Source organism: Tarenaya hassleriana, unplaced genomic scaffold (genome assembly GCF_000463585.1).
Source record: "Tarenaya hassleriana unplaced genomic scaffold, ASM46358v1 Cleome7, whole genome shotgun sequence".
NCBI lineage: Eukaryota > Viridiplantae > Streptophyta > Magnoliopsida > Brassicales > Cleomaceae > Tarenaya > Tarenaya hassleriana.
Genome location: NW_010969548.1, coordinates 2,539,389 through 2,562,717, shown reverse-complemented (window position 1 = coordinate 2,562,717; position 23,329 = coordinate 2,539,389). Strand labels below are relative to the sequence as shown.

The following is a 23,329-nucleotide window of genomic DNA, read 5'->3' as shown; positions in this document are numbered from 1 at the left end:
TGAATCTGTATTTTTGTTTAACGATCAAGTTTTCATGGAGTATGAACAATCATGCTGATTTTGGTCAGTGGGTGGGTAGAATTGGAAGTGCAGAGCACATAAAACGCTTGATAACTGAGACTGATCCCGATGTTCCGTTCCCAATCTGGCTATAGCTATATGGCCATGGCCGCTCTGTCGTGATTGTAAGCTTCTTCTTGAAGCAAGCCGGATCACGGAGAGGGAGATGATGATTAGGTCATTCTGTAAAGGGACTTTGTTTGTGTTATGGATAGGCAATATGAAGCTATGAAATTTCGGAAGCATCGAAGATGAACTTGAGATTGCCTTAACAACTTCACAGTGATGTGATAACATTCGTTCATCACAAGCTTCTTTGGATACAGGTGACAGTGACCACAGTTATTCCTTAAACAGCAGAAAATGTCGAAACCACACTTGCAAGCAAACATAAACAACATCTTAAGTTACTGCCTCTGCTACTTAATCTGAGACAGCATGGTTCTGACTTCCTTGCTGTTGGGCCGCTGTTTCGGATCATCCAGAGTACAGAAACAAGCGATTTTAAGAACCAGAAGCATTTGTTCGTCGTAGCCTTGTCCCATCAGCTTTGGATCGATGGCAAGGCCCGGATTCTCCGATGTCATCATGTTCCTCATCCACTTGATCAGACTCATCTCCTCTGTGTGCTGGAAAAACTCATCTGATGGAAGCTTCCCAATCACCAGAACCCCGAGTATGACCCCAAAACTGTATATATCGCACTTATCAGTGAATTTCAGGGTTTGATGATACTCGGGCGCTATGTATCCAACTGTTCCGGCAACATTTGACGTCGTGACATGCGTGTTTGCGTCTGGAACTACCTTTGCCAGTCCGAAATCTGCAATCCGGGCCTCCATATCATCGTCTAGAAGAACATTTGCCGGTTTCAAATCTCGGTGTATGATTCTCGGGCTGTGGTCCATGTGGAGGTATTCAAGCCCTGCAGCTATCCCTACTGCAATCTTGTGCCTAGCCGGCCAGGTTAGCTCTCCGTTTCCTGTCGCTACGTCGTTTAGTACATCTTGTAAACTCCCGTTCTTCATGAGCTCGTAAACGAGATAATGGCAATCAGGTCTTGAAACATGTGCCAGTAACGGGAGAAGATTCCGATGCCTGATTTGGCCGACAGTGTTGATCTCAGATCGGATTTGTCTCATCTTCTTGTTCAGAAGCTTGGTGTCTTCCTCTGCAAGCTCGCTGGCGTCTTTAGACGGTTGGATAACTTTCTTTATGGCGACTTATGTTAATGCCAACATATATTACCTTATGTTAGTGAAAAACATACGGTGAAAAACAAGGAAAATTTACCATAACGTTTTTACCGATCCTTGCATTTTTATCTACGACAGCCTTTCTTATTCGGGTTTTTTCACCGATCCCTATTCGGATATCGACGTGTTCTTCCCTGTCTTTGCCATTGATACATTCTTCGGCCTGTGTGACAATATTGTATAAACAGATGTTGGAAATGTATATCAGAGGGTAATGATCGGACCAAAAAGATTTAATGGCTTTTCTTATACGTCGTAGATGTCTGCACCCATGATGACAGAGTCCTCAACGATGACTTCGTCTGCGATTCTCGTCCTCATTCCCACCACTGATCCTCTGATGACGCATCTCTACACTTGGAATCACCACAAAAGAGAATCACAAAGTCTTCAGCTTTATCCGTTTCTATGAAGAACAACAGCTAAGAGAAGCTATCTCTTCTTCGTTCTCTAGGAAAGCCAGGTCTTCGGCTTTCTTGATCAAAGGGCTGAATATGGATGGACCTGCGGGCTTGCGTGCTCCCCTTATTGCTGCAACAATCAACTTAAACATCATGGAGAAGACGAACCCTGAAATCGATCCGGCTATGGCTCCCACGAAGAACCCTAGGATCCATGCTGCTACTTTCTTCTTCCTGTTGCTTTTCTTCTTCTTTACTGCTGCAGTTGGAGCTTGAGCTGTTGCTCCTGATGAACTGTCATTAGCTTTCTTGGTGGGATTCGAAGATGCGTTTTGAGCAAGAATTCGTCTTGTTGGTTGCAGAGATGATTGGAGCTTGGTTTTGCTCGTAAGTGGAACTGGACCTTCCAAGAACTGGTTTCCCGAAAAGTCGAAGAACCGGAGATTGCTGAAGGACTGTAATGATACTGGGACTTTCCCGGAAAAGAGGTTATTCGCAACGGAGAGATTTTCCAGGTTGGGAAAATTCTTCAAGAAATCCAAGCTCCCGGAAAATCTATTGGAAGAAAGGTTGAGAATGCGAAGACGGGTCAACCCCGAAAAATTTCTCGGGACTTGACCGGAGAATCTGTTGCTCCCGAGATCGAGAACTTCGAGTTTCTTGCACCGCAAGACTTCTGTCGGGAGATCTCTGACCAACTGATTGTTGGCCAAAGTGAGCTGCCGGAGCTCCGACAGCTGTCCGATCTCCGGCGAGATGAATCCGGTGAGCCGTCGGGATTTGAAGATAAGCCTCGTGATGCGGAGAACATCTCCTCCGGTGACGGAGGCGGAGAGCCTCCTCTCGCAGAAGACGCCGCGTCTGCTGCAGGGGTTGACTCCGGGAGAGGAGAGATGTTGACCGTTGACTCCAAGGTCCCTCTCTACGATCCGAAGAGCTCTCAGATCTGAAGGTTCGACCTCAAGCCGAGCCGCGGAGAGGGAGGAGGAGGAAGAGAGCAGAAGCAGAGAGAGAAGAGTGAGGAGGAGAGGCATATCTCCTCGGGAGATTGCCATTTTTGTCAAATTGAAGTTTTTTTCTTCTTCGATGGATGGATGCTGATAAAGGTTTGTTGGGTATTTATTTATTAATGGCCTACGACTTCCAGTGTGAGTGGACACATCCGAGTTGTTATTTTTATTTTTAATCTGTAATAATAAAAAAGAGGCTTATGTTTTTGTTGTTTTTATTTTTTTAATCTATTTCGTCCCGTTTGCTACGTTACTGTGTTTGATGGTTTCCTCGTAGAATCGTCAAAGTCAACCGAGTGTGGGTTTCCCCATTCGGCCGCCTTTTTCCACACGTTAGAAAAATTGGACCACTTTATATTTCTACATGTTCCATCCTTAATCATGACAAAGCATAGTTTCCCATTCTGTCCGTTGACGTTTACTAAGAACTTCACACGAAACGGCACATGGTGGGAAGTTATTTAACATAACAGAATTATTCACTAACCATAGATTTTATATAAATCTTATACATAATAATGAAGTACTAAACAGATCATCAACGGTCATGTACATATTTAACGGCTCATGTAGAAAGTTCCGTACTTTCCCAAAACTGGGGAAGTTTGCTTGCCTGTTTCACTGTTGCGGTATTTCATCTAAGCAGTCTTTGAGAATCTCTCTTAGATACTCCAGCTGTTCGGAGCTGCCTTCGAGTTCCTCCCACTACATATTGAAGTAAGAACGTTTTAAACACATGATGTTGTTGTAAGATCTGATTATAGTGTGATGATCTGGACCAGAGTTTCAATTCAATGGCAAGTAACCATGTCTCGCAGTAACCCTAACACGAGTTCAGATGGGAGTTCTAACTCACCTCTTGATGAGACAAAGATACCATCTTCCAACCAGCAGCTGTAACATACCGCCGCTTTAGCATCGTATGCCCTAATGGTACTCCTAAACATGCACAAAAAGACTGATTTTAGCTCTGAAAATCAGAATCAATGATCGAAAAATTATGTTGTGTTGCTGGACCAGACAGCGGGGATAGAAGAAGAAACTGGGTCATGGTACTTACCGGTGTTTCTTGAGAAATGGGTCGGTCCATCGATCTCCAAAGCAACATTCTTATCAACCACAGCAACATCCACGGTATAGCCACTTACGGGATGTTCTTTAACCCAATCAAGCCCTGTACTGATGAGAAGTCGAGCCACCTCTTTCTGGAAAGACGATGTTACTTTCTGGTTAAACCTTTTAGTTTTCCCTGCACGGCTTATTTTCTCCTCGAGTTCACGATCAAGAGACAACTGAAGGTGTGAGTATTCGAGCTTCAAGCACTGATTCGCATGATAAACCTGTGAAGCAAACATGACATCTTCTCTATACTGTTCTGAAAGCCTTTGCTCCTCGGAAGTGGTCAAGGTTTTCCATATGCTGGAAAAGAAAGGACGTTCCAGCTGTCCAAGAACAGCATAAGACCACGCTATGTTTCCAAGCTGGTCCCTGTTAAAGCTAAGTACCGGTGATTCTGATGAATCTTCGACATTCACACCTTTGCTTTCTTCAGCATCATAATTTTGGATTTTGTTCTTCAAGCAGCATTCGAACTGGTCTCGGTTCCCGAAAGCACTATCCAGAGATTCAAGAAATAGATCAGCTGGCTCATTAAGAGAGGCAAGTGCCCACAACAGCTGAGCCAGTTCTTGTTCTTGAAAAGTGAGAACTATAATAGACGCCCTCTTCGACAACTCAGCAAACAGATCGGAAGCAGAATGCCGCATAGAGGCAAAAGCCCCTGCAATATTAGCAACGTTTTGAGAATTGAACTCCCCAACCTTTGATACGGCCACTTCTGCTACTCTATCCATTTCTGTCAAATAAAGCAAATCGCCACCGATTTTGGACAAAGCCCAAGAAATATTTGATATGCCTTGGGCTGAACAATCTGGTAAGGATGTCATCGCAAGGGCAACAAGCATTGACATCTCTCTTTGCCGAGCCAGGGCAAGCCTACGAGTCCTTGTCATCGAAACTTTCTCCATGTTCTTCGCGATCCGGTGGAGTGAAGTGGCAATGTTTAGGGGAGATAATGGCGATGGACTTAAACCTTTGCCAACCGCCATGATTGTCTCAGCTGTTACTTCCAGCACTTCTTCTGCAGTCTGTGCTTCTACTATAGCCTTGTTCAGGTTGATTTCCTTCCTCCGATCAGATGGACCTGAAAATTGGGATAGTCTGTGAACAAACAGCTCCATCGATTTCTTCTTCTCTTCTTCAAATTGTCTCTGAAAATAGAGCTCCGTCAACTTCTTCTTCTCTTCCTTCGTCTTGTCCTCCAACAAGCCATCTATATCTTCAAAGTTCAAATCTTCTTCGAAGCCGACAATCTGATCTGAGTAGGTCTGGTCGCGCCCTGTTAGCCAGTGAGTGCTTGTCCCCTCTTCCGAATCAAAATCGGAATCATCTTCAGGAACACTTTCACTCTTACTTTTCTCTTTGCCTACTACCATCTTTTTCTTGTTCTTTTTATGTTTCTTCTTCTTCTTCTTAACAGACATCAAGTCCTCCATTTTATGAGACAAGCCTCTGGCCTCAATAGTTTTGAGGGCTATTTTCCTTGCCCTTACACACCAGTCCATACCTTCAGTTTCCTCGAGCAATTTCGACTTCTGCTGCTTTTTCCTTTTCTTTGGTGGTTGCTGATCCAACGGGTCAATAGCCCCAAGGAATTCCGACTCCCAGTCCGCGTCATGTTCGTCTTCCAGTTCCTCCTCCGAGCGACCAACTGCAGATGAATTCTGCAACAACATGGAAACAGCAATAACATATACGCAGACATGCTCAAAACCACAAATCATCAGGGAAAGAAAAAGAATGAGCATGAATCTACATTTGATTCTGGATATTACCCATTTCGAAAAATGAAAAAACAGCTCATCCAGAGTCATATACATAGGCAGAACCGGAGAAGCTAAAGGGCTTCTATGTTATATGAAACAAATACATATCCTCTATTGTTCTCTGTTTAAGGGATTAGGACAATAGATGAACGAGTAAACAAGAAGCATATATCCTCAGGCACCTACAATAATCGGCACAACAACGCAGACCGACACAACAGAGTTCCCATGGAAACGACAAAATCCAAGTTTTCCGGAACTAACCACAGCATGAAGAAGGTGCTCAAAGGCTGAACCCGTGCGGCGGCGCAAGGCCGTCGTACAATGAGCAAACGGAGAAACCTTCTCATCCGCGAATTGGGTCCAAAACCCTGGATTAGCGGAAGAGATTAAGAGGCTAAAATTGGGTTACGAGGGAACAAAGACGAGAGAAATGAAGAAGCAACCTGACGCAGAGGAGGAGGAGAAGGAGACAGGGAAACGAACATGGCGGCGGTGGTGATCAATACACCGGCGGGGGAGCGGCGGAGGGGGAGAGAAGCACCGCCATGGAGCTAGAGACTCCATCTTTCTTTCGCTAACAGAGCGACAGAAGCAAAAGCATCGAAAATTTAAGAAGATAGCGCGTTTCAGCCAGAACCCTCTTCATCAAGTAGCGGGTTTTAAGCCCCGAACCCTCTTTCTCAGTCAGCGAGTTACATTGGACCAACATCGGAAATGATTTATTAATCTTAGAAGTTATTCACCGAAATATACCATTTTATTTTATAATTTTTGTTTTACATATAAGAATAATGAATGTAAAAAAATAGAATGAAATTCATAAGATGGAATTGTTTGCTATCACTGCGTTCCTCATCACTACTACGATTCCTTCTCTGATGACGTAACCATGAGCCTCTCGATCTCCTTCCTCCACTCCGTCTCTATTCATAATCTGTAAACACGTTAATCGGAAACAAACTTATGTTAATGCCAACATATATTACCTTATGTTAGTGAAAAACATACGGTGAAAAACAAGGAAAATTTACCATAACGTTTTTACCGATCCTTGCATTTTTATCTACGACAGCCTTTCTTATTCGGGTTTTTTCACCGATCCCTATTCGGATATCGACGTGTTCTTCCCTGTCTTTGCCATTGATACATTCTTCGGCCTGTGTGACAATATTGTATAAACAGATGTTGGAAATGTATATCAGAGGGTAATGATCGGACCAAAAAGATTTAATGGCTTTTCTTATACGTCGTAGATGTCTGCACCCATGATGACAGAGTCCTCAACGATGACTTCGTCTGCGATTCTCGTCCTCATTCCCACCACTGATCCTCTGATGACGCATCTCTACACTTGGAATCACCACAAAAGAGAATCACAAAGTCTTCAGCTTTATCCGTTTCTATGAAGAACAACAGCTAACGATTGAGGATCTGATCTGAAAGTGAGTGAGTTTCTGGAGTTCTTTACATTGAGAATGCAACCGTCTCCGACGATGCTGTCCGTTATGACGGCCTCGGTTATGGAACTCGGAGGCACACACCGAGGCATCGAGTAGATAGGAGAGTTTCTGTCATAGAACCTGCAACACGAGAAGGAAAAAAAGGTTCAGAATTCGTCGAGTTTGCGGGTATTTTCTCGCGTTTTCTCAGCGATCAAAGCAATGTTTATCAGAAGGGTCGAAGAAAGTCACGTACTTGAATCCAGAACTCGATGTCTTAATGCTATCCATGTTGGCTTTGTAGAATGCTCCGATGCTTTTCACATCTTCCCAGTATCTGTCGAACATGTGAGCTTTCACCTGAAACAAGAACTCTCACTTTCTCTGCATGTGTCTGAAACTGTAACTGTGGGTTTAACGGCTAACAATACGTTTCCATGTACTTTTTGTCTACCTTCATGCCTTTCGATATAGCACCTGGAATGATTTCGCTCGCAAAGTCATCCGCCTCGACGAAGTATTCTCTCAAAAGTTTCCCCATTTGTTCTCTGCCCACGACGTAAATCCCCGAACTCGGAATGTTTCTTCTCGTTCTTTCTTCCTCCTGTACCGTCTGCATAACGCAGAAACTTCACTCTTCTGGTTGAATCATTATAACGATATAAGAATCGCCATCTTACAGGTATGGAATCTTGCTGGTCCTTGTCTGGTTTGATGGTGAATCTGGCGACATAGTTTGCTTCGTCAACTTCCATAAAACCGAAACCCGGGTCTTGTTCCGTGACAGAGGTTAATCCAACGACAGTTATGTCGGCTCCACTTCTTATGTGAGCTTCAATGACTGTCTTGTAATCCATCACGTAGAGATGATGCCCAGGTAGAACCAGAAACTCTGTAACGGGAAACTCTTCCAACACCCACAAGCACCTTCTTATTGCATCAGCAGTTCCCTTGCAACACGAGTCAAGGATTTTGTGAAGAACACGTCACAGATACAAACTCAAACTCAAAGATTCTGATTCACAGAATTGTCCGAACGAAGCTGGAAACAGTACATACCTGGAACCACCCATGGTTTTCGGGGCTCTGATAAGCGGCAATGACTTCGACAAAACCGTCTTTTCCCAGGCAAGATCCGGAATAAGCCTTGGAGAGGTGTGAATTGAGAGAAGTCGAGTTGAACTGGGTGATGGCGTAGATCTTGCCGATGTCGCTGTTGATGCAGTTGCTGATAACCGAGTCGACGAGTCTGTAGTTCGCTGCTATGGGAATGGCCCCTTTGGCTCTCGTCTTTGTCAGAGGATAAAGCTCAGGGTCTGATCCTCCTCCGAACACTATCGCCGCCACGCTCTGAACAAATCAAGATCATGACTCATGAGTGATGTTTCCACTGGTTTAGCCTAAAGGAAATGTATCTGAAGGTGTAGTTCGAATTCTTGCCAGAGTTTCTACAGATTCGTAGCTTTATGGCCCCATTGGATTAAATGAAAGATTCATGCTGTAACGCAAAAAAAAAAAGAAAAAAAAAAAGAAAAAGAGCAGGAGTGAAGCAAGAACCTGGTTGAGAGGAAGCTGAAGCTGATGGGAATTGGAAACAGAGAGGGTAGGGCATAAACTGGGAAGAAGCTTCAGTTTCTGTCTATGGTGATGAACAGAAGTCAATCCCAGAATCGGGGGATTCAAATTGGTAGAACAACTCGAAGGAGGATGAATCTGCATGCTTTGAAGATCTACGAGCAAGAATCCAAAAAAAAAAAAGCCTGGGCAAATCTTGATCTTTGAAGCCCTGTTTTTTCTCCCTATCTTCAGTTCGTCATACGATCGGGAAAGAACGATCATTTACTTAAAGAAGGAGAAGGAAACGTGAGAGAATATTTCCGGGAGGTTTCTTCATGGCATGGGTCTGGATTATGTCAGGGCGTGGAATGGTTGTACGGACCGCCCGACACGTCCTGTTTCAGACATATAGCTTTGCCTTTGCTTATGTTAATGTCTCTCTGCAACTTCTTTACTTTGTCGTCCGACTTGATTCCTTACCTTCTCCTTTTCTTCGTTGCCGGAAACGTGGGCTGTTTCTCAAACTAGTTATTGTCAAAATTATATGATTAAGTATATAAAATTTAATCTGAAGCTAGCAATTTATAAATATATTTAAGGAGCTATATTTATTTTAATTACAAAACGGAGAAAAGGGAAATGTAATATATATATATATATATATATATATATATGTAATACGTGCAAAAGGCAAAGGCTATGGAATGGAGTGCATGCGAAGTTAAGCATTTTACGACATTACGTTGTGATCTCATGCAAACTCTCACTTGCCGTTTTTCACGTTGTGTTGGTTCTCTATATTTTCTTCACAGTTCTATGAATATTTTCAAAATCTTAATATTGTTTACGGCTTAAATCGACCTGTAGTTTGTTGAATAAGACCGGTGATATAATGGGTTAGGTTATATTTTTGAAGATTGCGTGGAATAAATATTCATTATAAAAAAATTGAACAATAAATATAAATTTGTTCGTGAAAATTCATAATTATCCATTGACCAGCGGTTTGATTCCAGATCTTGATTCTTGACGCTTCCTGAGACGCAACTGGATGGGAAAAATCACTCAAATATACGAATGTGTTGCACCAATTTCAGGCGATACAAAAAAAACATTTTTTTTTCAATTCTATACCATTTTTGGATTTAAAAAGTAGGAAATAACATTTTTTTTAATATTTTTTTACGACTTTATTACGACTATACGACTAAAAAAAAAAGTATTTACGATCGTATAACAACTAAAGATATTATAAACAATTAGATGTATTTTTTACCATCTCATTTAGAATCAATTATAACTATATTTATAATCAATTGCAATTGTATTTAAAATTAATTACGACATTGTAATTATAATTACACGGTTTCAAGGTAATATCGTCTTTTCAACAAAAAAAAAAAGTTAATGGGTTATATTTTTTTTTGGGTGTATCCGATAAATGACTGCTACATACCATGATTTACCCAACTCGATGCCGTTTCTGCTCTGTAGAAACGACGTGCAGTTCCTGACTCCCTTTGACCGTGTCTCTGCCGTGCTCTCTCCTTCAACAGCAGTCTTGTCACGGAAGCATTGCCCAGATTTCGCAATTTGCATTTGCTCTTCAGTCGAAGGAAGATTAGGGTTTTGTAGAATCTGATTATGGAGGACCGGGAAGATCTGAAGTCGATTTTGCCGTTCCTGCCGCTTCTGATCCGTTCCTCTTCGCTGTATTGGCCGGCGCGTGTGGTGGAGGCGCTGAAGGCCATGTCCGAAGGACCGAGCCGCAGCCGAGTTGACTCGGGAGAGGTCCTTTGGCTCGCCATTTCCGACATGAGGCAATCTCTGTCCTTTTCCTCTCGCTTTGTCGCGCCTTCTGCTTCTCATGGCTACGCCCTTTTCTTCGACGAAGTGATCATTCCTCCTTTCTTTTGCCTAGTTCCATATTTTTTGGTTTTCTTCTCAGTTTCCGTGCATTTCTATAATTTTGTTAGTTTAGTTCGAAAGTACCGTGTACGGTTTTGGAATTGAATGTATTAAATTCTGGTGGTGAACAGTGATATAGTTTTATACTGATCAATCCGCTAGAAACTTCCCGACTTTATGTCGTTGTTCTTTCTGCATCAGACTTTGATAACGTCTGTAATTGAGTAGCACCAAATTTGTTGAGGCATATGTTTTAGTATCTCCATGCTATTTTCCTGGGAAGATTCATTATACATTTGTTTGATCTTTGAAGCTCGAAATGTCTGAATAAGGATTTTTTTTCTTGATTGTTGCAGCTGCTACCTAGGAAAGAGTCAAATAAATGGCTCAACGAGATTATCCCGAAATTGGCAAAATTACTCCTTCAGTTCACATCTCTGTTAGAGATGCATTATCAAAATGCAGGTAAACTTTTTGGTGGAATCGAAACAGGTCTCCGCTTGTTAGGTTCCGAACAAACCGGCATAGTTTTTCTCAGCCAGGTACAAATTCGAACTTAACCCATTATCTGTACAAACAGTTTGATGTACTTTATTTTGTATGCCTGGAACAAGAAAATAATTATGATGATCGGAATGATGTCTTTGGAAGAAAAAAAATCAACTTTTTTAATGTTCTTCTTCAGTGATGGTAATTATTCGAATTATGTAACATGCAAATGGGATGTTTAAATTTCCGGGCCGCTCATGGTGATAGAAACATCATTCTGTTTCCGTCAATTAGTTCACAAGGTCGGTTTGTTAGTATTCTAGGTTGGAGGTTGTTGTATTTGTGCTGAAAAATAATGATTTCATCTTTGTTGAAGATATAGGGTGTGCCGTTGTGTCATAATTTTTTGTTTTCAGTCTTTCCACAATGTTTGCAAATTTTTGCAGGAGTTGATTGGATGTCTTCTTGCTTGCTCTTTGTTTTGTTTGTTTCCGGATGCTAATAGAGATGCAGAAAATCTCCCAGGCATCAACTTTGATCATTTGTTTGCGTATGTGACCCTTACTCTATCTTTTGAATTCATAACGATCAAGCCTATATAAGTACAGAAATGGTTGTGCATCGTGTACTGTATTGGTCTAACTTGTTTCACCCTTCTCAGCATGTGCGTATTTTATGCACTGAAAGCAGCCGTGGCACAGCTGTCTTATGTGAATTGTTAGTTTATTTGTGTGTTTTGAATAATTGTTTCCTACTAGGGTGCTTTTAAGTTCTTCCCGATGGATAATGAGGCAAACTAATTTCAAGATAAATTGGGAATGTTCTCAATGAGAAGGTTGACAATTTCTCCTAGTAAATTTAATAGAAAATTAGTAAAATGAAAGAAAAATGTTTACTAAAGGGAATATCTGTGTTTAATGAAGAGTCCTATGTCTTTCCATTTGTTTGGATGTATTTTTCTATGATGAGATAATTATATTCCAGTTTGAGATTCTTTGCTTTTACTATTTTATCCTGTGTGGTTTCACTTTGAACGAGTTCTTTTCGATGTTTTGAACTCATAATTAATGTTTCCTGAAATCAGAGCTTCTTTTGCTTTTGCAGAAGCCTTTATGAAAATTACAGCGAAAATCAAGAAAGCAAGATAAGATGCATTATGTGTTATTTTGAAAGGGTGTTTTCTTGCATGCCTACGGGCTTCGTTTCATTCGAACGCAAGGTTATTCCGGCCGAATACTGTTATTCCTCTGCCACATCGCCTGAGGCTGATTTTTGGAGCAAGTCTGCCCTCCCCCTTTGTGCATTTAAGGTGTCAGGAGTTATGAATGTTGATTTCTATGTTTTGGACCATGATGCATATAAATGCGAGTATTTGATTTCTGTTGACAGTTTTTAATGCTGTAGGTTCACACTTCTGGGTTAATAGAAGATCAACCTGATGATGCTCTTGAAGTGGATTTCGCAAACAAGTATCTCGGAGGTGGTGCCCTTAGTAGGGGATGCGTGCAGGTTTGAAACTCATACCATATTTTAGACTTCAAAAGCTTCTCTGACATTTGAGAAAAGAAAATTCTTGACCTCTTTTTGCTAAACAGAAAGTTCTTGTAAATACATTATTAGCAAATGCATTAGCTTGCAATTTGATTATTGTGCAGGAAGAGATACGCTTCATGATCAACCCCGAATTAATCGCAGGCATGTTTTTCTTGACATGCATGGATGATAATGAAGCCATAGAAATAGTTGGGGCAGAAAGATTTTCATGTTACACAGGGTGAGGCTTCCTGTCTTTGTGACATAATCCATGTTATCTTCGTAGTTGTCTGACTGATCTCTATCTAAATACTTCTCTAAGCAAATGGCCCCATCTAGATACACATAGTTTATAATTATATACAGAAGTAGAAAGCATTATTTGAGATTTTGTATGCATAGTGACAGTCATGGATTTTGATTTTTGTATTCTTTATTCTCCCTTCTTAATGATAAAATAACCTTTTTTTTCTGTAGATATGCATCTTCATTTCGGTTTGCTGGTGAATACATTGACAGAAAGCCTATGGACCCCTTTGGAAGGCGAAGAACCAGAATTGTGGCGATAGATGCACTATATGGCCCAAAGATGAGACACTTCAAGCATGGATGCCTTTTGCGGTATGTGAGACCTTTTCAGGAATGAGATATATAAGATTCTTCATGTAATCACAAAGTCAAGTTAATGCGGGTTTTGGTGAATGTTCAGCAACATGATTTATCTATTGGTACCGTCTATTTAATGTCACACTTGAGGTTCATGTCTCTCTCTCTCTTTGTTTTTCATAGGGAAAGTAATAAAGCTCTCTGTGGCTTTCTGCATGGATGCAAGTATTCACAGTTCCAGAGTTTCAAAGAGAATGGATCTCAGGAAATGCAACTTGCAAGAAATGACAATGATCCTGACTGTCTATGTATGGAAACTTCTTCGGTGGGAAACCTTAATGAACCTTCAGTACCTTTACTCATAATCAAACACATTGTCTTAAGTCTTTGGAAAATCAAGGTCTTGGACGCATGATGTTTATTGGACTTGGTCAATTGTTTTTTGTTCCTAATTTACCTCCGCTTTTTATAGTCTCATGAAACTCCATCAGTTTATGTTGAGACGAGTAAAGAAAAGCTTGCAAACAAGATTGGAAGAGATTCTCATGTGGAAGGACATCAATGTATGGACCATGAAGATACAATTGGTATTGCAACTGGGAACTGGGGCTGTGGTGCTTTTGGGGGAGACCCCGAACTTAAGGCTATGATCCAATGGCTTGCTGCTTCCCAGGTGGTATTTCTTATTCAAGCTCTAATTCATTTCAAATATAATTTCCTGGTTAGTACAAATTGGAAACTTAAAAAAATCACGTGGGTAGATGTTTGACTGTGACAAACTATTAAGCAACCTCATCAAGAGTTTTGGTGTGGCTTTCTGAATAATACCTCTGATATCAGGATTAAAATATTGAAAAGCCTGAGTTTTTTGTTAAGTTTAGGGAAAATCATTATGTTCAGTGGTTTGCTGTTGACTTAATCATGTTTTGTATTCAGGCAAGGAGACCTTACATATCATATTACACGTTTGGAGTGGAGGCTCTCAGAAAACTAGATCAGGTACCTACCTCTCTACAACTTCTCTATCAGTTTCTCTCTTTTCTCCTTCGTTTTTGGAACATATGATCATTAAGGATTGAATTTCTCATGAAACATTTTACAGTGCAGTGTGTTATTGACTTTGATCACTTTTTGATGGGCACAGTTTTTATACCTTTTGTGATCCTTAATTACAACTGATACAATCACTTGGCAAGGACAGGTAACTGAGTGGATTCTTTCCCATGAATGGGCTGTTGGAGATCTATGGAACATGATGCTGGAATATACGACTCAAAGGCTCAACAGAGAGACCGACCTCGGTTTCTTTTCTTGGCTTCTTCCATGGCTAACAACCACGGTGACACCGCCACACCATCTGAATCCCCAAATCCGTCTTGACCAGTGACATTTTCAGCCCTAATGTTGTGCGCTACACTTCTCGATGGTGTATTTATGCATATGTGCACTGAATCTGTAGAAATATAGTTGCCGTATATAAGCATGAAACAGTTCCATTTTGACCAGTCCTCGGTCATGAGCCATTGGCATTCCCCCAGAAGTGTTAGACTTATCCTTATTTCAGGAACTTTTTTTTTTACAAAAGCAAAACTTTGTTCCTTGTGCTTCTCAGTTATAATCTGTTGAAACTACGAAGTTATGTTGGAATTCCATTGTGATACTCTTGTCTGTTTTGTATTTTGGAGGACAAAGGTTAACGTTAGGCATTTTACTTGTTAGCAATTTTCTACAATAGCCATTAGAGTACGTGGACTCAGTCTCTTGGGAAAACGCGTTCCTGCTTGACTTTTGTTTTTCTTGAACTAATAATGCAAAAGAGAAGTTTTTGTTTTCTATTTATCTTCTTGAAGCAAGGAGTACGTCAACAAGCTGAAAGAATATATAGATACGCCAAGAATCAAGTTCCTTTCCTTAATCTGTTGCAGAATTCATAATCTGTTGTGTTTTTTCAAGGAAATCAGGAAAACAGAGGATGGAGAACAAAGCTGATCTGAAGTCGATACTTCCATATCTGCCTCTGGTGGTTCAGTCATCGTCTCTGGTTTGGCCACCACCAGTTGCACAAGAGCTAGAAACAATGTCTAGAGGACCAAGTCATTCTAAGGTTAACTCGGGAAAAGCTCTGGCCTCGCGAATCACTGGTATGAGGAAGTCCGTATCCTTAGATCCATCTTGTCTTGCGACTTTTGCTCTTCAAGGCTATGCCCTTTTCTTCGACGAGGTAAGAAACATTTGTTTTTGTTTCATCTGTTCCTTTATTTGTCGCATTTCTTAGTACTTTGTTTTGACACATTTTCTTGGTTATTTTTGTCAGGAGATTCCCCGAGATGAATCCGCTAAATGGTTTGGTGAGGTGGTCCCTGCATTGGCCGGTCTACTTCTCCAGTTACCTTCAATGTTGGAGATCCACTATTCAAATGCGGACCATGTCCTAGATGGAACCACGACTGGTCTTCGTATCCTAAGTCCTCAAGAAGCTGGAATCGTTTTCCTTAGCCAGGTAAACTCTTTGATTTCATTCTACAAGCCTTCGCTCGGAAAGAAACACGAGTAAGCTTGCGTTTGGCAAAAAAAATATCCGTAAATTTTCTAGTACTTTTGAGGTATGAAGTTGCTCATTCTTTTGTTGGAGCTTGAATTGGGTCATGTTTCTTCCTCTTCTATTTTCTGTTTTCTGCAGGAGTTGATTGCAGCTCTTCTTGCATGTTCCTTCTTTTGTTTGTTCCCTAAAGCTGACAGAGCCTCAAGGCATCTTCAAGGAATCAACTTTGACGAGTTGTTTTCGTATGTGGTTATACCCTGTTTACTTTACCTCGTGATTACCTTTATGGAATTGGTGACAGAGATCAGAGATTCCCTACAACATGCCAATTCGACATGAAAATATTGTCCTCCAATTCTTCCAGTATTACACAATTGATCACTCTTAGTATATTGTTTATGTATAATCACATCACTTTAGCACTATGACATGCCACTTCCATAATGCTGCTTGTCACATGGAATTCGTACTACCAAAGAATGGAATATATTTTTCAATATATTGCGATCTTCTGCTTGTCTATGATTTTCTTAGTGCCATTTATAGATTTTGCTCAATCTGTAAGCACCGAAATTAAAAATCGTTCTCATGTTTCAAGGTTTCTGTACATGCGTTGCTTGAGGGAGCAGAAGCAGAGAATAAGGTGCATCATTCATTACTTTGAGAGGATATGTCGTTGTATGCCAACAGGCTTCGTTTCATTTGAGAGGAAAGTTCTTCCATTGGCATACCATCCTCTTCTTATGTCATATCCAGATGCTGATTTTTGGCACAAATCCACCGTCCCCCTTTGTTCCATTGAGGTAACACTAACAGGGAAACAATCCAGGTCTTCTTCACAATTTAATCCATATTTGTGGATCATACATGAATATGCATTCCGTAAATTTTCTCTTTGGCCTTCTTGTTCTGGAGTAGGTTCACACTTCAGGATTTATAGAAGAACAACCAGGTAAAGCTCTTGAAGTGGATTTTGCTGATGAGTATTTCGGAGGCCTTGCTCTCCGTAATGGATGTCTGCAGGTTTGATACGTTAATTCCCATAATCTCTTTTTAAGATTGCAAACTGTATCATCTCATCTTCTGTGGCAGATTCTGAACCCTTTTGTATGAGAAGTCTGATAAATTGTCTTCTCATGCAGGAAGAAGTACGGTTTATGATCAACCCTGAACTAATCGCGGGCATGCTGTTCTTGTCTCGTATGGACGATAATGAGGCCATAGAGATTGTTGGTGTTGAAAGATTCTCACAGTATGTAGGGTAAGGTTTGATGAATCAAAGAAAAAGTTAAAACTTGTGGTTTTCAGGAAATCTGAAAATGTTTTGAATCCTATTGAATACCTATTTGAGGCTTGCAGGTATGATTATTCATTCCAATTTGCCGGTGATTACACGGACAAGAAGGAACTGGACTTCCTCAGAAGGCGAAAAACAAGAGTCATAGCTATAGACGCAATTCCTCTGCCAGGATTGAGACAGTACAAACGTGAAGGCCTCCTTCGGTAACAGGAGTTACCCTCGGGCTTTCAACCTTTGACTCATTTTCTATTTGAACTTTTCATTCACTCCTTTTGTTTCTACAGGGAGGTTAACAAGGCTTTTTGTGGATATCTGCAACGAAACATATATCAAGTGAATAGATCCCACAGAATGAAGCTTGAGGTAGTAGATGTCAAAACTCATGGTTCCGTTCATTTAGAGGCATTGCCTTCTGCAAGGGCGCTACCTCACTGTGTGCCTTCGGCTTACCTGTGGAGTTTTTCTGATTTACTGAACTAAAATTTGCTGTTGCGTAGGCGCATGATTCTCTTGAATCAGCTTCTGTGAGCCAAGAACTACAAAGTCCTCACCAAAAGGAGAGATTGTATTGTGACACTGAAGAGAAGATTGGTGTTGCAACAGGGAACTGGGGCTGCGGTGTATTTGGAGGTGACCCTGAACTAAAGACCATGATTCAATGGCTCGCTGCCTCACAGGTACCCCCTCTCCTTCTCGATTCGCTGCCTGCAAAGCAATTCTTTAGAAGCTCGAGCCTTCTTTTAACTCGAAGCATTTCACTTTCCAGTCGGGAAGGCCTTTCATGTCATACTACACATTTGGCCTCGAAGCACTACAAAATCTCGATCAGGTAATACTCTTATTCTGTTCTGTCTTTTCTGATATATGAAGGAAATTCCAGCCTCACTGCGCTGAATGAATTGCTTCCGGGGATTGGTGATATTAGAATTAACTGTGAAGCATGTTTTACGGTAGGTGACTAAATGGATTGCTTCTCAGAAATGGACAGTCGGATACCTCTGGAGTAAGCTAGTCGAGCATACTTCAGAGCGTCTCAATGGAAGAACACAAGCCAGCCTCTTCTCCTGGCTCATCCCTTCATGCTCGGCTTAGGCTGCTGAGTTCAAATCACCCCATGTCTTGACATACTCCAATTTAGAGATTTTCCGTTTGATTCCCTTACTTTGATTTCTTCTGTTTGCATTGATGATCGATTGCTTGAACAACAAATACTGTAGTAGAGTTGGCTAGTTTTGTGTTGAATTTTATTTGATCAATCGAGTAACAGGTTCTCTGTATTTGTGGATCTGTCATGATCAGTTGAAACTGCAGTATTGTTATACAGGATTTTGCCAAGTAAACTAAAACTTGTGACGTTGTGCTCCAGACAGAAACAAAGACTAACAGAAGAAATTGATTGGTCAGAAGTTGTAAGCAATATTCACTAGAGCGCATGGGCCCGGTTTCTCAGGAAAACGTGTTCCTGTTTTGACTTAGGTTCCTTCTGGCTTCAATTATAAAAATGAGCTCGGTTGCTGGTTACTTCGTCTCCAAGCTTAGATCAAGTCAACTACTTGAAAAGAAATACACACGTTAGAAGTTAAAGTTTCGTTTTCCCTTTATCCTTTGCATACTTCATCATCTCCCTTTTGAATTTCTCTGAGGAAAGCAGGAAAACAGAGAATGGAGAACAGAGGTGATCTAAAGTCGATACTTCCGTATCTGCCACTGATGGATCAGACATCGTCTCTGATTTGGCCGAGGCCGGTTGCAGAAGAGCTAGATGCAATGTCTAGAGGACCAAGTAATACTAAAGTTAACTCAGGAGAGGCTTTAGCCTCCCGGATTTCCAGTATGAGGAGGTCCCTCTCCTTGGATCCATCCCTCCTTAAACCATTCGCTCTTGAAGGCTATGCTGTTTTCTTTGATAGGGTAATGATCTTGTCTTTCCTTGTTCTCTGGCCCTTTCTGTGTTTTCCGATTCATCTTTTCAGATATTTTCTTCGGTGTGTTGTCTACTGTAAGTTGAATTTTTCATATGGGTGGTTAGCATCTGAGCATGAAAATATGCTCCTCATGGGAAATTCAGAATCTTTGCTGGTACTGTCTTAAGATAGATACAGGAATCACAAGGATGGTTTTGTTGAAATGCAGAAAATCTCGAGAGAAGAATCGGGTAAATGGTTTGGTGAGGTGTTCCCAGCATTGGCCAGATTACTTCTCCGGTTACCTTCAATGCTAGAAATGCACTATCAAAAGGCAGACCATGTTTTAGATGGAATCACCACTGGTCTTCGCATATTAGATCCTCAGGAAGCTGGAATTGTGTTCCTTAGCCAGGTAATCTCTCTTAATTTCTAATCGCTTCTTGAGCATATAAGCTTCATGGCTTTCTATGATACCTTGGAAACAAAGTAGTTTGATCTTTTCGTTGGAGTTTTTTCTATCTTATCCTCTTATGCTTCACTGTTCTCTGCAGGAACTGATCGCAGCTCTTCTTGCATGTTCTTTCTTTTGTTTGTTCCCTGAATCTGAGAGAGCTTCAAGGCACCTTCGAGGAATCAACTTTCACGAATTGTTTTCGTATGTTGCTCTAAATTTTATTTCGTCTTAAACTTTATAGAAAGAAGTTACGGAAATGTTAACAAGAAATGCAAATCCATCAGCAGAAATGTTCTATGTATTCTTTCAGTTCCTTGCTCTGTTTCAGTTTATCTTTGGTTGTTTCAACATCTTATATAAGCATTTCACATATAGGTGTTTGAACTTTTATGACTGGGTTCACTGAAGTTACAAATCTTTGTTGTGTTCTAAGGTATATGCATACACGTCAGAGCAAGAACCATGAGAACAAAATAAGGTGCATCATCCATTACTTTGAAAGGATATGTTGTTGTATGCCGATGGGATTTGTTTCATTTGAGAGGAAAGTTCTTCCATTTTCACACCATCCTCTTCTTGTTTCTTATCCCACTTCTGATTCATGGAACAAATCCATCACCTCTCTTTGCCCCATTGAGGTAACAGGAAATAGTCCTAGTCTTCTTCACTACTGAACCATGGTTGTGGATGATAAACGAGTATGCATTGGGTAATTTTTATCTTCGATCTTTTTGTATTGGAGTAGGTTCACACTTCAGGATCCATTGAAGATCAGACCGGTGAAGCTCTTGAAGTGGATTTTGCAGATGAGTATTTTGGAGGTCTCACACTGCGTAATGGATGTGTGCAGGTTCTGATTGTTCCTTCTTGTAATCTATTTAAAGATTCTTAATGCAAACTCTACCATCTCATGTGCCGCATCAGAGTTCTAATTTATGTGAATATGGAACTTCTGCTGAAACTGGAAACTGTCATCTTATGCAGGAAGAAATACGGTTTATGATCAACCCAGAACTCATAGCCGGTATGATGTTCTTGCCTCGTATGGATGATAATGAAGCGATTGAGATTGTTGGTGTTGAAAGGTTCTCACATTACACTGGGTAAGCACACTGTAAATTGAAGAAGTTAGGCTTAAAATTTTAAGGAAATCCAAATATCTTTCTTAGCTTTATGTGAGGCTTTACAGGTATGGAGCTTCATTCCAATTTTCTGGTGATTATGTGGACAAGAAGGAACTGGACATTTTCAGAAGGCGAAAAACGAGAGTCATAGCGATAGATGCAATGCCTCGTACTGGAACGAGACAATACAAACCTGAAGGCCTCCTCCGGTTTGCAAATCTTGCCTTCAGGCCTTTCGTCTTCTTTTTTTTTTTTTTGCTTGTATATTTTTTGTTCACTCTGCTTATTTCCACAGGGAGGTTAACAAGGCTTTATGTGGATTTCTGCATCAATGTACATATCATGTGAGTGTTTCCCAAGGAATTCCACTTCAGACAGACACAAATCCTGCAGATCCTGTTCAGTCCGAGACATTGTCTACTGTAAGAACACTACTCTCCCCTCATGCCTTCGCCTTACAAGATAATTTTTTCTTACCAAGTTAAACTTCTGCTGTCCTGCATAGGGGCCTGTTCATCTTCAACCAGTTGTCATGAGCAAAGATCCAGACAGCTCTTGCCAAAAGCAGAGGTTGTGTTGTTACTACAATGAAGAGAAGATCGGTGTTGCGACAGGAAACTGGGGCTGTGGAATATTTAAAGGCGATCCCGAACTAAAGACCATGATCCAATGGCTAGCTGCTTCACAGGTGCCCTTTCTTTCTCATCATCTGTCTTCAGTAAATTATTCATTAGAAAACTAAGTCCTTCATTGTAACTTGAAACTCTCTACATTTCCAGTCGGGAAGACCCTTCCTGTCATACTACACATTTGAGCTCGAAGCATTGCAAAATCTCGATCAGGTACTACTTTGTTTTATTTGATTCTCCCTTCCAAATCCAGACCCAAGTCCCTAAAAGCTTTTAAATTCTTGATGGTCTTGTAACTTTCTTCCTCTTTGGCGACTGGTTTCTTGATACTTAACTGTAAAAGCACGCTTATTGCTTAAGCCAGGTGACTAAATGGATTGGTTCTCAAGAATGGACCGTAGGAGACCTATGGAGTAAGCTGGTGGAGTATTCTTCAGAGAAACTCAGCGAAAGAACACGAGCTGGCCTCTTCTCCTGGCTCATCCCTTCACTGTCTGCTTAAACATCAAAGTTCTATTCATCCCATGACTTTCCTGTACCTGAATTCAGAGTGTCTGTTTACCAAAAAAAAGAATTCAGAGTGTCTCAAGTTTGATTCTCTTGTTTCTGTTGAGTATGGATTCCTTGAACAAAAAAAACACACAATCTGGGTTCAGTCCCCACTTTCAGTGGAAGCATAAGCGTTGTGATAAGTTCAATGACACTGAAAGGTATGCCTTTCTACAATATCGATACCTGGATGTATCATCAGCTTGCCTTTTTTCCATTCGACTTGTTGGCACATAGAGACATCTCATTCCATAGGGTGCTTTACCATATCACTCGATCTTTGTTTTCTGTAAATAAACATCAAGTTCAATTTTAGTTGAATTCAGGAACCATGTCCTAGCCTATCTTGTAATAACTTATTGCAGGCGTTTAGATCGTCTTTATGGGGTGTTTTGATCGGTTCTTGTAGGCACTGAATAGTACAACTGGTTACGGAAAAAGGTTAACGAGTGCTTCTCTTATACATCTATTTATATTCAGAATTTGGGTTGAAGATGGATTTGATTAATCATGGTGTTGAGCTGTACAGAGGCTTCAAAGAAGACACGTCGGGTTGACTTTGACCTCCTCCTGTTTCTCGAGCTGCAAGAAAGAATGCAAAAACTATTCTTTCTAGATAAAGACAGCACATGAAATCATAACAGGTGTATTATGTGTGTATATATGTAAACTCTGTGCTATCGTGCGCCATTGTTGACTTCATTATCATTCACAGAACTTCACCTGAGGCAACGAGACAATGGAGAAAAGGGAAGATCTGATGTCAATATTACCGTACCTGCCATTGGGGATTCAATCGTCGTCTCTGTCATGGCCGTTTCCCCATGTGGTGGAGGTTCTAGAAGCAATGTCCAAAGGACCGAGTCACAGCAGACTCGACTCGGGAGAAGCTCTGTCTGATGCCATTTCCGCCATGAGACAAGCTCTCTCTTTGACAACTCCTGTTTCGCCTTCAGCCCTTCAAGGCTACGCTCTCTTCTTCGACGAGGTCACACAGTCAAACACCATGTTTTTCAGTTCTTGTTTCTCTGTCTTTCTCAGACTGATCTTTGCCATACAAATCTGATAAATTCTTGATTGTTGCAGAGAATGTCAAGAGAAGAATCGAATTCTTGGTTTGACAACACCATCCCTGCAATGGCTTGTCTTCTCCTGCGATTCCCATCTCTCTTAGAACTACACTATCTGAATTCAGATAATCTCATCGATGGAACCCAAACTGGTCTTCGATTATTAAGACCTCAAGAAGCCGGTATCGTGTTCCTCAGCCAGGTACCCAAATCTAGACAGCTCTTCAGCTAAATGTTCTGCACTATCCACATTGTCAGACCAAGAACGAGGATGTCTCAAGTGTGTAGTTACTGATTATGGCTTTGGCAGGAACTGATAGGAGCTCTGCTTACATGTTCTTTCTTCTGTTTGTTTCCTGTAACCAACCGCGGATCAAATCGTCTTCCGATCGCTTTATGTGAGGCTTTACAGGTATGGAGCTTCATTCCAATTTTCTGGTGATTATGTGGACAAGAAGGAACTGGACATTTTCAGAAGGCGAAAAACGAGAGTCATAGCGATAGATGCAATGCCTCGTACTGGAACGAGACAATACAAACCTGAAGGCCTCCTCCGGTTTGCAAATCTTGCCTTCAGGCCTTTCGTCTTCTTTTTTTTTTTTTTTTT

At 41.0% G+C, this 23,329-nt stretch overlaps 7 protein-coding genes across 10 annotated transcripts in view; 4 read left to right on the top strand and 3 right to left on the bottom strand.

Annotated features, from left to right (window-relative positions):
- Nucleotides 1-307: 307 nt before the first annotated feature.
- On the bottom strand, nucleotides 308-2,924 carry LOC104801545 (leucine-rich repeat receptor-like serine/threonine/tyrosine-protein kinase SOBIR1). Its single transcript, XM_010524853.1, has 2 exons — nucleotides 1,737-2,924; nucleotides 308-1,282 (listed from the first exon to the last, which is right to left on the bottom strand). The coding sequence occupies exons 1-2, from the start codon at nucleotides 2,770-2,772 to the stop codon at nucleotides 480-482; spliced, it is 1,839 nt and encodes a 612-aa protein (XP_010523155.1). The 5' UTR covers nucleotides 2,773-2,924; the 3' UTR covers nucleotides 308-479.
- Nucleotides 2,925-3,174: 250 nt separating this feature from the next.
- On the bottom strand, nucleotides 3,175-6,199 carry LOC104800940. Its single transcript, XM_010523960.1, has 5 exons — nucleotides 6,059-6,199; nucleotides 5,877-5,983; nucleotides 3,788-5,510; nucleotides 3,584-3,666; nucleotides 3,175-3,432 (listed from the first exon to the last, which is right to left on the bottom strand). Exons 1-5 carry the CDS (start codon nucleotides 6,177-6,179, stop codon nucleotides 3,346-3,348), a joined length of 2,121 nt encoding a protein of 706 aa, XP_010522262.1. The 5' UTR covers nucleotides 6,180-6,199; the 3' UTR covers nucleotides 3,175-3,345.
- Nucleotides 6,200-6,363: 164 nt separating this feature from the next.
- On the bottom strand, nucleotides 6,364-9,038 carry LOC104800939 (inactive glucose-1-phosphate adenylyltransferase small subunit 2, chloroplastic). Of its 2 annotated transcripts, XM_010523959.2 has the most exons (9): nucleotides 8,612-9,038; nucleotides 8,114-8,404; nucleotides 7,735-8,004; nucleotides 7,509-7,667; nucleotides 7,311-7,414; nucleotides 7,084-7,195; nucleotides 6,862-6,960; nucleotides 6,647-6,772; nucleotides 6,364-6,549 (listed from the first exon to the last, which is right to left on the bottom strand). In XM_010523959.2, exons 1-9 carry the CDS (start codon nucleotides 8,891-8,893, stop codon nucleotides 6,433-6,435), a joined length of 1,560 nt encoding a protein of 519 aa, XP_010522261.1. In that variant the 5' UTR covers nucleotides 8,894-9,038; the 3' UTR covers nucleotides 6,364-6,432. The 2 variants fall into 2 exon arrangements, 1 of the variants encoding a protein (XP_010522261.1); XR_002023690.1 differs by lacking the exon at nucleotides 6,364-6,549 and having other exon boundaries at nucleotides 6,684-6,772; nucleotides 6,862-6,965.
- Nucleotides 9,039-10,069: 1,031 nt separating this feature from the next.
- Nucleotides 10,070-14,797, top strand: LOC104800938 (poly(ADP-ribose) glycohydrolase 1). Of its 2 annotated transcripts, none has more exons than XM_010523958.2 (11): nucleotides 10,070-10,504; nucleotides 10,876-11,061; nucleotides 11,455-11,558; nucleotides 12,113-12,317; nucleotides 12,413-12,517; nucleotides 12,664-12,782; nucleotides 13,061-13,162; nucleotides 13,331-13,472; nucleotides 13,620-13,820; nucleotides 14,084-14,146; nucleotides 14,349-14,797. In XM_010523958.2, the coding sequence occupies exons 1-11, from the start codon at nucleotides 10,256-10,258 to the stop codon at nucleotides 14,532-14,534; spliced, it is 1,662 nt and encodes a 553-aa protein (XP_010522260.1). In that variant the 5' UTR covers nucleotides 10,070-10,255; the 3' UTR covers nucleotides 14,535-14,797. The 2 variants fall into 2 exon arrangements, with proteins under 2 accessions (XP_010522260.1, XP_010522259.1); XM_010523957.2 differs by having other exon boundaries at nucleotides 10,071-10,504; nucleotides 13,019-13,162.
- Nucleotides 14,798-14,967: 170 nt separating this feature from the next.
- On the top strand, nucleotides 14,968-18,268 carry LOC104800934 (probable poly(ADP-ribose) glycohydrolase 2). The gene is made up of 11 exons (XM_010523952.1): nucleotides 14,968-15,368; nucleotides 15,462-15,647; nucleotides 15,828-15,931; nucleotides 16,288-16,492; nucleotides 16,608-16,712; nucleotides 16,832-16,950; nucleotides 17,049-17,192; nucleotides 17,274-17,352; nucleotides 17,487-17,666; nucleotides 17,756-17,818; nucleotides 17,944-18,268. The coding sequence occupies exons 1-11, from the start codon at nucleotides 15,120-15,122 to the stop codon at nucleotides 18,079-18,081; spliced, it is 1,572 nt and encodes a 523-aa protein (XP_010522254.1). The 5' UTR covers nucleotides 14,968-15,119; the 3' UTR covers nucleotides 18,082-18,268.
- A 164-nt stretch (nucleotides 18,269-18,432) lies between these two features.
- Nucleotides 18,433-21,850, top strand: LOC104800936 (probable poly(ADP-ribose) glycohydrolase 2). The gene is made up of 11 exons (XM_010523953.1): nucleotides 18,433-18,900; nucleotides 19,123-19,308; nucleotides 19,448-19,551; nucleotides 19,784-19,988; nucleotides 20,096-20,200; nucleotides 20,335-20,453; nucleotides 20,540-20,683; nucleotides 20,770-20,896; nucleotides 20,980-21,162; nucleotides 21,254-21,316; nucleotides 21,468-21,850. Exons 1-11 carry the CDS (start codon nucleotides 18,652-18,654, stop codon nucleotides 21,603-21,605), a joined length of 1,623 nt encoding a protein of 540 aa, XP_010522255.1. The 5' UTR covers nucleotides 18,433-18,651; the 3' UTR covers nucleotides 21,606-21,850.
- LOC104800937 (probable poly(ADP-ribose) glycohydrolase 2) overlaps nucleotides 21,721-23,329 on the top strand; it is a 3,922-nt gene continuing 2,313 nt past the window's right edge. Inside the window, exons 1-5 of one of the 2 annotated variants that reach the window (XM_010523955.1) lie at nucleotides 21,721-21,813; nucleotides 22,133-22,296; nucleotides 22,368-22,640; nucleotides 22,739-22,924; nucleotides 23,033-23,104. In XM_010523955.1, the coding sequence (XP_010522257.1) occupies nucleotides 22,392-22,640; nucleotides 22,739-22,924; nucleotides 23,033-23,104 (507 nt within the window). In that variant the 5' untranslated portion in view covers nucleotides 21,721-21,813; nucleotides 22,133-22,296; nucleotides 22,368-22,391. The other variant, XM_010523954.2, reaches the window with a different exon arrangement.